Below are 12,367 nucleotides of genomic sequence, written 5' to 3' on the forward strand. Positions count from 1 at the left end.
CAAAAGGGCCCCACTATCAAAACCTCTTTTCATAGATGTGTAATGCCATCAAAACAAACAAATGTGCATAGTTTTAAAAAACCAGAATAAGAAAACACAAGAAATGCAATATGTTGTGTTAATTCTATAACTCTAAACATTTTCAGTGAAATATTAGCTTCACAAAATGAATCAACTTGGTTCCATGGTACCCCAGGTGAGCATACAAAGTGGTAATTATGTCCAAATGCGCAGGTACTAGTAATGGCTGATCATGAGTACTGTAGGTATATTTATTGCTAAATTGACAGTATTATAATCCTCATAAAATATTTCAATATTACCCTTTACAGAATGATGTCTGTTTACATACAACATTCAGAGAACAATACAACTACAGCTAAGAAAATGTTTAAAATGTTAAAACATTTACCTTATGGAGTGTGAATAGTTATTACTATACTAATTGTACCACTGTGCAGTCTACATTTCATCCCACGGCCACCTCTTGATTCCGAACCATTTGTATGAAATCAATATAAATCGCCTGTACTGTGTTCTTTTAAAACCAGCATTTTACAGTTTGTTCTAAAAACTTGTTGTATCTGTCCATTTTGATTTAAAATAAATAAATAAATAAATGACACATTTCTTTCAATTTCTCTGATCATTTAGTGAATTTAGTGAAAAGGTAGCGATAGAAATAATCACTATCTATATAATTTCTATCAAAATATAATTTCTATTTAAATGATTTCTTTCAAAAGATATTGATAGAAATAATTCTGTCAATTGTTTTTACTGCGTTATGGTGTTTACGTTATCCTGGGAATTTCTGAATATAAGTTTTAACAGGTCGAACATACACATTTAGATACAGAAGCGTTCAATCTTGTGCTGGAATCCTCTTATGCCAAGGAAGGACAGGAGGTAGATATTTACAAAATCAGGTGAAAAAGTGGGAAAATGTGTAAACAATTCAATGCTGCAAATTTTTCATATGGCTCATCCCCTAATGCCCGCGAAGACATTTCTTTTTCTCTACCTACCACATAAACCAAATTTCCAGTGCTAGTCTTGCAAAGGAGTCCAGATAAGAACTATGAGTACTAGCTCCATTTTTATTTTAAGATTACATTAACAGAATCTTGCAAGTCTGAAAGTATCCTTCCCTTTGTTCATGTTTACTTTCCCCTAGGGAAGGTCCATTCTAGGATGCTTTTATCGCCTTTCCTTTTTCGGACTCAAGGTTCTCTTATCAGACCATTGTCTAGGCTGTAGCTCTTCCTCCTGTCTCTCATTCCCACAAACCATTACAGCCAGTTCTTTGCAGATATAGGGAGGTTTGAGTAGTTTCATTTTCTAGGCACCCACAGAATCAATCACTCTTCTTATTTATGTCTGACTTCCCCTCTAAGGGCCCCCTTTCACAGGATAAGCCAGAAACTGCTCCTGTATTAGCTACAAGTGGCTTGCCCTATCAATGTTGGTCGGGATGGAGTCTTGGAGTTGGGCTGTTTACTGTTAGCTTACTTGGCACTTCCTCGACTGGAGTATTGTTTGCTGCTTGATTGCTATAATTCCAATTCAGTCCACATCAATATATTTTAATTGTGAAAATGCACGGCCATTATGAAGGGAGAGATACATGAAAAGCACCTTCAACAAAGAAACAGCCCTTGAAAGACAGGGAAACCACTCACCTTTAAAAGCTGATGTTTTATAATTATACTGTATGGCAGCAACCATATCCTTCCAGAAGTCGTATTTTCTCCTAGGGCTGTGCTGCAAGCATAAAGAAACCCTATTGCCTTTTTCATTGTAAGCAGTTTTTCTAGCAAGCAGTGAGAAAAAAAGCTAACAACCACAAGCACAGTCTGAAATACAATGCAGCCACATAGGATTCCTTCATTCAGGATTCCAGCCAATCCTTTTTTTTCCTTCTTACTCCATCACCCTGTTTCTGTTCTTCATCCCTCACTTCACGTTAATTGAACATGCACAGTTATCAATGACATGTTTGGGAACGCCTCCCTTTGATGCCAGCAACACCCATTTAAGAAAGGACTTTGCTAATTAATATGTAGGACTGGATTCACTCATGTGATGCAATGATGTGATTATGCCCTTTCATTATTGCATTATTCATTTGATTTTTTTTAAACTTTTCTCTTCCTCTTGAATTACCAATTCCCTGCATGAAAGCGTCATTTTAATATTTAAAAACACAAAAGCAAAAACACTATTCATCACAGGAAGGGAATATTCTTAACCTGGGGTTTTAAATTTGTCTTGGGCTAAATTAATTTAATTCGATTTTACTTCTGCTCTTAAATTTTTGTATTCTATGTGTTTTATTTGTGCCTGTTCACCACCCTGAGTCCTTCGGGAGTAGGGTGGTATATAAATCAAGTAAAAAAAAAAAAATCTTGTGTAAAACCAATTTCTTGCAGGCAACACTGCTGATCATTACAACAAATCGTATCTGTTTACAGATAGTTGTTTTGGGAAACTCTCTTCTTAATGATGCCTAACGTGAGCATAGCAGCCTTGCTTTTCAGGTGGGTCTCTGGATGAAGCAACATTGGCCCATAAGAATATGGAAGCCAATGTAAACAAAGGAATGGATTTAATAAATTTAGAGACTTGATCAAAAAAATAAAAACTTCATTTCATGCTTGCCTGCTTGTCATAGGACATGCTTCCCCTTATTGGACCTACATTTTTATTCATCTTTTCAGGTTTTATAAAAAAAATGAATCAATAATGACAAGTTAGTAGAACATATACAGTAATAAACACACTAAAAAAAGTATTTGCCTGCTTAGTCAGTGGTGAAATTCAGCTGGCTCTATCTGGATCGCATGATCAGGTAGTACTGGCGGCGGGAGGCTCTGCCCACCCGCCTGGACGTCATCATGTCCTATTTTTTACCCTCTGCACATGCATGGAGGAGGCACGCACGCTCACATTTGCGAAGGTAAGTGAATACCACCCCTGTGCTTAGTCCATAAATCTTCATAACAGGAGATTCATTAGGGCTGAACATAGAAATGATGTCTGAGTTTCAGAGACAAGCCAATTAGCAAAATCAGTGCCCTATTTATAGGTAGGGCTGTCTGAAACAGAAACAGAGACAAGCACGGACACTATTTACTTTCCTAAGAAAAGAAATGAATTCCTTCAGAATTCTGTAGATATGTGATTCAGTTCTAGCTTATTGCTGTGACTCACTCCTGTAAAGCAAGGGTAAAGAATTTGATCCCCGAAAGGATGTTCAAGTTTCATGTAACGTGTGAGAAGGAAGAGGAAGAGGAGGAGCAGAAGCAGGAGGAACATTAATTGAAATATATCGCCCATGAGCGCTCAATCTGATGCTCCAAACCTGATTAGAACTTACTTTGTCTAAACCATCCACAATCCGTCCACAAAGAAGTGACCCGGGCAGATCAAAGTAATTGTCATAGGCATAATATTTAGCTGTAAAGACAAGAAATTGAATGCCATATTAGATACCTAGTGGACAAGTCAACATTTTTGTGAGGAAAATTATTATTTACTATAATACTGATATCTGCAAAATTTCCCCTTGTATCACAAATAGGATATTGCTCAAGAGACATCAAAACATTGGAGAATCATACAATTAGAATACAATTCCAAATATCACTGTAGGAAATCAAAACTTATACATGAATTCAGGAATACGTTATCGATCTCCAGGAGGTTAAGTAGTGAGGGAAAAGTCTGGAAACACTATTTTTTAGTGATAAGACTAGATCTCTGTAATGAACTCCTAGTAAAGATTTGTCAGTCTTCCATAATGTCTGCTTCCAAAACAGCTGGAGCTTTTCTGAAGGGTAGTCGCCTCTTTTTTTTAGGAAAAAAAAAAAACCCTCACAATTTTATCTTAGGCTCTCCCACTCATCAAATCATTTCAGACTATGTATGAAGCAAGCTTCAGCCTGATTTCTTCATCAGCTTTGAGAATAAGCTTTCAGACTCTTACTTATATATTGTACATATAGTACATATAGTATGTAATATGTATATACCTAATTTTAGCCTTATATATAGCCTTTGGACATAAGCCTTTTATGGTGAACTTTCAATAAATCTTCAGAGGCTTTCTTGGAGCCTGGAGAGGGCGAAAAACGGGCTTCCCCACCCCCTGGAGGCCCTCCAGAGGCCGGAAACAGCCTGTTTCCCGACTTCTGGTGAGCCCGGAAGGCCCGAAAATCAGCTGGCCAGTGTGTGCATGCGTGCTGGAGCTGTGCTAGGGCAACGCTCGCGTGCCCACCGATATGGCTCCGCGTGCCATCTGTGTCACACATGCCATAGGTTCGCCATCACGGAACTAAAGCCTCCAAAACATCCTAAGTAAACCAAAATACCCCTATCCCCATAAGAAAAAACAGGAATCATCTATAACATACAGTATAAGGACTGCAAAAGACACTATGTAGGGCAAATAAGTAGAAAACTGGCAGAGCACGTCCATGAACATTAACTAGCATCAGAAGCCATGATGAAAACTCCTTAATTCCACAACACATGGATAGACTTAACTGTAGTTTTAATTGAGACACTATGAGCATCCTAGACAAAGCCAAGTCCCCAAATACTAGAGAATTCCTGGAAGCCTGAGACTCAGACTAATTAGCCATCAACAGGCACACAGACATAAACATCTACACACCATTCTAAAAAGAGGCAATCAAAAAACCAAAAAGAAAGAAGCAAGAAGACCAAAACACCTCTTCACCTGCAATGAACATTCAGATGAGCAAAGAATAATATCAAGATTAACATTAGATCAACAATCAAGAAGTAAACCATATTCTAATCAAGGACTGCCAAATAAACTAACAGTAAACAACAGCACAATTAAGAACCACCAAGATCACTCCTATCAGTACTGACAGGGCAAGTCACTGGAATATAACATGAGAACAAATTTTACTCTCCACTAGCACTATGCTGTTACCTAGTTTGGTAATGAAATGTCTGTAAGAAAACAATCAAGTTAATAGAGCACCAGGGATGCCACAAATACAACACTATAGCATTAACATATTATATTATAGGCCATGTCCATGTAATACCTGAACGAGAAACCATTCCACTCATTATTTTAAAGTGTTTCCATTCCCTCCTTCCATACTTCTCCAAGATCTCTCCAGAGGTCATACGTTTTGTGCCATGGCTTGCCCTGTTTGAGGGAAGAATCAGATATGAATGTTATTACACTTTATGTTCTTTGATTTCTCTCTTCCAACATTATAATGTAAATGCTAAAACAGGATCATTTACAGATTAAAATTAACCGCCTATAAAGTAAATGAAACTAATTTGTAGAAGTATTTGTCCCTTATTTACATATACCAAATTATCATCTCTCTCACAAAAAGTATGTTCTGTCATAGAAAAACATGCACCCTCCCTCCTTCCAGTAGTACTAGCAGAGAAGAGGAAAACTAGATATGGATGAATAAGAGGTAGCTTAACTGGATAAGGAAGGGAAAAGCAGCATGGGCTGGAGGTAAGCTGATGGGAAGACAGAACTGAATGGGCAGGGAAAGAAAATTAAATAATTTATTTAAGAATTTTGAAAGCTTTAATTGTATTAGGCAAAACAACCTTCCCAAGGAATGTCTGCTCTTCAAAAACATCAATGATCTTCAATAATGATGTTTGCCATCATTCACAACTCATATCACTCTTTCCTTTCAAAGGTACCTGCTTTTATTTTGATAATTGCTTTGTCACTTAGTGACAGCACTCCTGGTTCCAACTGTTGTTGTAACTCAAGGACTGCCCCTATTAGAAGGTAAATCATTATTATGACCAGTTAAGTGCAAGACAGGGTTTAAGGCAGACTCCCCAACCTGGTGGTCTCTAGATTGCTCAGAATTACAAAAACAATACTAGAATCGTGACACGATTGATATGAAATGGAAATTCTAGTCCTATGGCCTCAATAAGTAGGAGAGGAATGATATGATTGTACTTTGAAAAAGAACATTGTGAGAAAGTTAATAAACTATATAACATAAACTTTTATCAAGGATTTAAATGTTACCTCAAAATGGTTCCATTATCTGCAATTTTAAGAAAATTCCCTTCTTCCAGGTCCAGCACTAAGCCCTTGCAGCTGTTAAGAGTTCAGGTTCATTAATGGAAGAAGAAAAAGAGATACATTATAAACAAGCTTCAAAATACATAGAGATGCTGTAAACTATGCTACAGACTGTTGTCTTAAATGCCACAGGGGCCATAGAGATAATCAGGCACTTAGTATTAGATGAATACCTAGGAGCTTAGCATTACTTGCACAATGTGGGAAAGCCCATTGTCTAAGTTCCTAATCAATGCAATCAAGTAACTGTATATTTTGAAAAATACATGGCCTTTGACTTGACAAAAGCTCTTTGAAAGATATCAGCTTGGGCAGACCTCTGCCCAAACTGATGTATCCCTTCTAAGAAAGTCTGCTGTGTACCACTACCATCATTGTCGTCGTCATCATCAATCCACCTGAATTTTGTACAACTTGAGGTGGTATATATAATACTCCCAGCTCCAATTTTCTCTACAAAAAATTGGATTGGACTGAGAGAGTGGCTGACCTAAAGTCACCAGATGGTTTTCAGGGTAAGGGAGGACTAAAAGCACATGGTCTTCTGGTTGCTTGGCCAACACTTTAACCGCTACACCCAACTAGGTGGAGAGTAGATTAAAAATAAAGTGTCAGAAAGAGAAAGAAAACAAGAAAAGAATAGTTGACTGGAGCACCATCCCATTCACTCTATTCCTATAACAAGGCAATGGAAAGGAAGAGTGCTCTCATTCAGTTTCATTTAAATGCTGCAAAGAAAGACTTATTTATTGTAAGATGGCAGAGAGGAAGGGGAAGAAAATCCCAGCTACTCAAAGGATGGGACGAGAATCCATGCTCATTAGAAATCTATGATACATGCTGAATTTTTAGTATAGCAAATCAAAGAAACACTCTTACACCCAGGAAGTCAGGGTAAATAAATATTGGCTGGAGAAAATAGGGAAGCAGTATATAGTCTCCAATATCAGCACCCTACAGTTGCAATCCTATATGTTCTTACTTGGAATAAATTATATCAAACTTAATTGGGTATACTTGCTTTTGAGAGAATGCTCAGTTAATAACTTTTAAATACAGGCAGTCTCTTCTTCCAGAAGCAACTACAAAGGAAACTGAAGGTAATTAAGAAAAATCACTGACCAGAAATCCCAGTTTTCAGGCATCACATTCAGAAGTTCCTTATCATATCCTTTTTCTTTCACCATGAACTGAGCGAAGCTGTCATATATAAGCTATAAATTAAGAAAAAAGTTTAACACTGTGCAAAGTTATATTGAGACACTATTGCTTCGCATTCAGGATCGAACAAGCAACAGAAATAATGTTCTGTATGTAAAAATATCAGCAATGTATATGAGCTTTTAATGATCTGATTCTTAGCACCATATTCAGAAATGTCAGGATTCTACCCTCAGGGTGTTCTAATCTTAATGGCAGCTGAAATCAGTTCACAATTTAAACTGGAGTATTATATATACATAGCAAACTGGTTAAAATACATGAGCCAGGGCTTATTAAATAACCATGAACATAATGTCCATGTACGGTTATTTGTTTCAGTACTTTTAATAGATAAACCCAGGAATGTGTATTTTATGTAAAACCAAGCCCAACCTAGGACTTACTCTTGTGTAAGAATGCATAAAATCCAATGACTGATTTACGAATTATGCCATTACCTGAAGGAGTTAGATTACAGAAGTTCTAACAGGCCTATGAAAAGGAAACTCTCAACATTATCTTTTCCAGAGTTTCTCTCTTAGGAAGTAATGAAAACTGAACGGTTAAAAAAAAATTAGTATATTAGTTGAAGGGCAGATTTTATTCTAGTTATTTATTAGATTTTGGTGTGGTGAGTTTCTTGATATAGGCGTGCTTGAACTGCACATGGGTGGGCGACGGCCCTATTTCATTAGATCTCCAGAACCCTTGCCGCTCCTGCAATCTGAAGAAAAACCTACCCATTCTTAGCCTTATCTAAGAATAGAAGTGGGGTTGAACTTCTATTGCTGAGAAGACACTTGTGCATTGCATGAAGATGTAGTTCAGCTTGTCTGGACATTTATGCACTGATTTTTTAAAAAAGAGGGAGGAAGAGACTGGCAAACAGACAAGTTTTCCATTCTGCCTAATTAAAAATTCTTTTCCAAAATTGTATATATAAAACATTGCCACACTTGCAGTGTGTTTTTATCAAATTGCATTCCATATCCTGCATTTTTTTTTAAAAAAATCAAAATCTAATACCCTAATGTAAATAAAACGTTAAAAAAAATAGAATATACAATTTGAAATCAAGGTATAGTAGTAACACTCAGAAAACAGTTTGGAAACATTGGTAGATTGGTAGACAGGGTGTCAGCCAATGTTGTCTTGGGAGCAAAACGTCAATGCAACTTCCGAGAGAACATAAATTTTGAAAGACGACTATTAAAAAGCCTACGCGTATCTATTCGCAACAACAAAATTCCACCGGGTTTGTCAGAAGTTAGTATTTGGTGAAAGAGTATAGAAGATTGTAATATAAATAGCATAATCTTAGGCATTCCGAAGCTCGTTGCTTTTTTATACGGCACAGCTTAATTCCGGGCATTATAAGGTTTTTGGCAACAATACAGCCGGGGTGGAGGTGTCCCCTCCCCAAATTATTGGTCTTCTGGAAAGGCCGCTTTCCAGCCAGCCAAAACTCTTGCGCCCCTTTCCGCTTCCTGAAATAACGCTAGTCGGTCCCAGTCCTCCGCGGCGGGCTTTACTACATCCGCACAAAAAGACGTCAGAGCGCCACTCGCAGTGCAAACCTTGGGCTGGGCCACGCTCACTAGAACCTAGATCCTCCTCCTCCTCCTCCTCCTAACCCGGAGTAGCCACTCAGCCAGTCCGAGACTTGCTCTGTCAACCTAGCGATCGTCGTACGGGCTTTCCCCGGGGTTGTTTCTCTAATGGCATTGCGCGGGGGCTGCTGGACCGTGGCGGCCATTCGAAAGAGCCCAGCCGGAGCTAAATCCGGCCTGCCAGCCGGCCTGCCTTCCAACTGCGCCACTCACCCGGGCGCTCTCCACCAGGTTGTAGCGACACAGCGTGTGATCCAGATCGAAGCCGATCACTTCGCAATCGGCCAGCGAGAAGAACTGGGCCATGGCGGCAGCGGCAGCGGGAACTAAGAAGCGCGCGTCTTCCTTCCCGTGTTCCGCGAGGAAACTGCAGCTCGGCTCTGCGTGTAAAGTGGTGATGCGACGGCAGCGGCCGTTTCCTGCAGAGGTTGATCCTCTCTCCTTTACTTCGCCTCACCTTTCCTTTCCCGCCAAGCCTCGGAAGCTAGAGAACCGGCAGTGGCATTGAAAGGCAGAGTTGAGCTGATCGTATTACTTCCAACTAGCACGAACTCCGGGAAAAGAAAATAGCAAAAGGCTGGCGCATAACGCTGGTCAAGGTTTCATTTGGAAGCAGAACCGGATTTAAACGTTCAGTGCTGAGCAAAACGGTGCATAGGGCGGGATGCATGGCCCTCTCCCTTGCGGGAGGATGAAACAAATTTGCTTTGAAGACAAGATTGACTTTTGAAAAGCAGTTTGAGTCTGTCACTTTTGCTCTGCGATTTGCATATTTAACTGGGCAGGCATCATCTAGATATATAGAATTTCAAAGCTTTTATTCATGACAGACCTTTTAGATAAGCTATACATCATATCTTCCCACTTCAGAATAGTTTAAAATTGGAACAAGACCCCTGAATCTGTCAGATTTATCCAAATGGACCACTGGTGTCTTGTTCATATTCACAACCAGAATTCAGAAGTGCACTATCATCCAACAGTAATAAAAATGAAGATGTATGCTTAGAATAAACTTTTTCTTCTGCTAGTTGATTTGTGTGTTGCAAGTAGTTGCAAGTAGAAGATTTAAAAATTATTTATTTACATACATAGTGAGTAACTCATAATACTTACTCATTTACTCATGAGTAAATGACTTACGATATATAAAGTGCATTCATAATTCTTCAATAGAACAGTTAAGAGTAAACTATTAAACACAGTTACCTCAAGTAAGATGTTACTGTCTAAATGCCCTCTGGAAAAAGATGGTCTGCCATATTTGTGAAGGACAGAAGAATGGGACTACACAGACTTCAAGAAAATTATGTTTCAGAGAGGGATCTGCTATTAATATTATTCTCTGGGTCCCAGTCATACAGTCTAATCTTTTGGGCACCCAGGACACTTTCTGCTATACTATGTAATGTATGCAAATTTTACATGCAGAAGATAACCTGAAGGTAACGTTGGCCACCAGGACCTTGAATGGGTCCAGAATCTATTGGTAAGCAGTGCAGCTGCTATAGAACAGATCTTGAGTTAACCAACTAATGTTGGCAGGTAGATGAGCAGCTGCATTTTGTGTCAAGCTGTCTTTAAGGGCAACCGTGTACAATGAAATTGACAGAACATGCAAAAAAGTTGTGCTTGTATATTTGGAGACGAATGCTAAAGTTGGAGATAGGAAACAGAAAAATGTACTTGGATTGTGTGGTCTAGGAAATAGAAATGAGATACAACAGCTTACCAGTTCCTGGTCAATTTAATTATTACTTCACTGCCATCACAATTTTCAAACAACCAAAACAATGGCTATATACATGGGTATCAACAGGCAGAGGCCACAGAAAACTGAATTGATTTTAATATCTGTAAAGATGTTAAAAATGGAAGCAGATCTTGAAAAATATTTCATAAGATTTCCAGTCTAAGAAGTAGGTTCCAATCTTAAATAGTTGTGCTAAACGAACATTAGTAGACAGATAGTGACTGACTCAAAGCAGTTGAAAGAAAAATGGCAAGAGTACTAAAATTCTGTCCAGTAAAAATGTCAGTATCTCCCTAGAAAATCTAAGATACTTCAGAAGATAGTCCCTATTTATAAGAACCTTTAATGTTAAGAAGATGATGTTAGATCAGCATTCTGATCATTATGAATTAAACTACTACAAGAATTGATGGAATATCCATAGAAATATGACAAGCAATGGAAGAAGAATCAGTAAAGCTAACCAAACTGCCAGTAAATCTGGAGAACAATAGTGGCTAACTGGCTGGAAGAGCTTAGCCTACATACCAGTTCAGAAAGAGGGAAAAAGTCTTAGCAGATTGTTCAAACTATCACATATTTTCCTTAACATAGCAACATAATGTTTAGGGTTATCCAACAGATTAGGCCCTACATGGAAAAAGAAATGCCAGAAGTCTAAAGTGAGCCAGAAGTACAAGAGATATTATTGCTGAAGCATGCTCAGACAACTGAGGAAGCAAAAAGAAAAGAAAAAGAAAGGAAAGAAAAAGAAGATTTACTGACTATATCTTCAATTGTGTTGACCAAGTCAAACTGTGGAATCTCCCGTGGAAAGTGAAAACCTCGGAATATTTTCTTGTTCTCATTTGACACCTGTCAAATATCAGAAAGTCATAGTTCACTATGAAAGAGATTGACTCCAGTTTGGCCAATGAGTAAGACAAAGCTGTATATTTTCTATTTGTTCAGTTTATGTGCTGAATATATATTGAGGGAAGCTGGAAATAAAAATTGGAGGAAGAAATGTTGATAGCCTCTGCCATGGTGATGACACTAGTCTGATAGCTGAAAATGCAAATTATCCACAAGCTGTCATAATAAAAGTCGAGAAGTGCAGTAAAAATAGTATTCAGTTTAAAACATGATTAACGATAACAAGTGCAGCAACCACCTTTAGAACTGACAATTAAGTGCTAAATAGCTTTTGCCTTTTACAATTTACTACCAACAGCAAAGGAACCAGCAGTCAAGAAATATGCCACAAAATAACACTTGGTTATTTTTTTAGCGTAGCAATGCAGACCTTGGAAAAAATACTCAGATATTGTGATGTGCTGGTACCTACGGTACAAAGATCAGATTCATGTAGGCACTGGTGCTTCTGGTACTTATTGGAAGGAAGGATAGTTGGATTTTAAAGCAACAGGACCAAGAATGTATCAACCCTTTTGAATTACGGTATTGAAAAAGACTCCTAATAATACCGTGGATGACCAAGAAAAGAAATGGATCATCAAACAAATCTCTCCAGAGTTAAAGTACAGATGATGAAGCTCAAATTACCATATTTGGATATCAGGTGAAGAGCCAACTTCCCTGAGAATTCCATCATGCTGGGAAAAGGAGTAGAAGAAGATAGTCAGCAGTTCAAGGCTCAACTAGAATGGTGATAGCTGTGCTATTGGCAGAATTAAGGACCAG

General features: G+C 38.2%; 1 protein-coding gene across 3 annotated transcripts in view; it reads right to left on the bottom strand.

Moving 5' to 3' along the window:
* Window positions 1-9,344, bottom strand: part of NT5DC1 (5'-nucleotidase domain containing 1) — a 76,066-nt gene extending 66,722 nt beyond the window's left edge. For 2 of the 3 annotated variants that reach the window (XR_011601010.1, XM_070953197.1), the window contains exons 1-6: window positions 9,145-9,344; window positions 7,241-7,332; window positions 6,062-6,133; window positions 5,085-5,191; window positions 3,380-3,459; window positions 1,683-1,764 (exon numbers count right to left, since the gene is read on the bottom strand). Coding sequence is in view for 2 of the 3 variants with exons in the window: in XM_070953197.1 (XP_070809298.1) it covers window positions 1,683-1,764; window positions 3,380-3,459; window positions 5,085-5,191; window positions 6,062-6,133; window positions 7,241-7,332; window positions 9,145-9,237 (526 nt within the window). In the remaining variant the exon portion in view is untranslated. Of the gene's footprint in view, window positions 1-1,682; window positions 1,765-3,379; window positions 3,460-5,084; window positions 5,192-6,061; window positions 6,134-7,240; window positions 7,333-8,898; window positions 8,948-9,144 lie in introns of those variants that run through there. The other variant, XM_070953205.1, reaches the window with a different exon arrangement.
* Between the last annotated feature and the right edge of the window lie 3,023 nt (window positions 9,345-12,367).

This window comes from Pituophis catenifer, unplaced genomic scaffold (assembly GCF_029215685.1).
Source record: "Pituophis catenifer annectens isolate HBS135680 unplaced genomic scaffold, rPitCat1.0.hap2 SCAF_1, whole genome shotgun sequence".
Lineage (NCBI taxonomy): Eukaryota > Metazoa > Chordata > Lepidosauria > Squamata > Colubridae > Pituophis > Pituophis catenifer.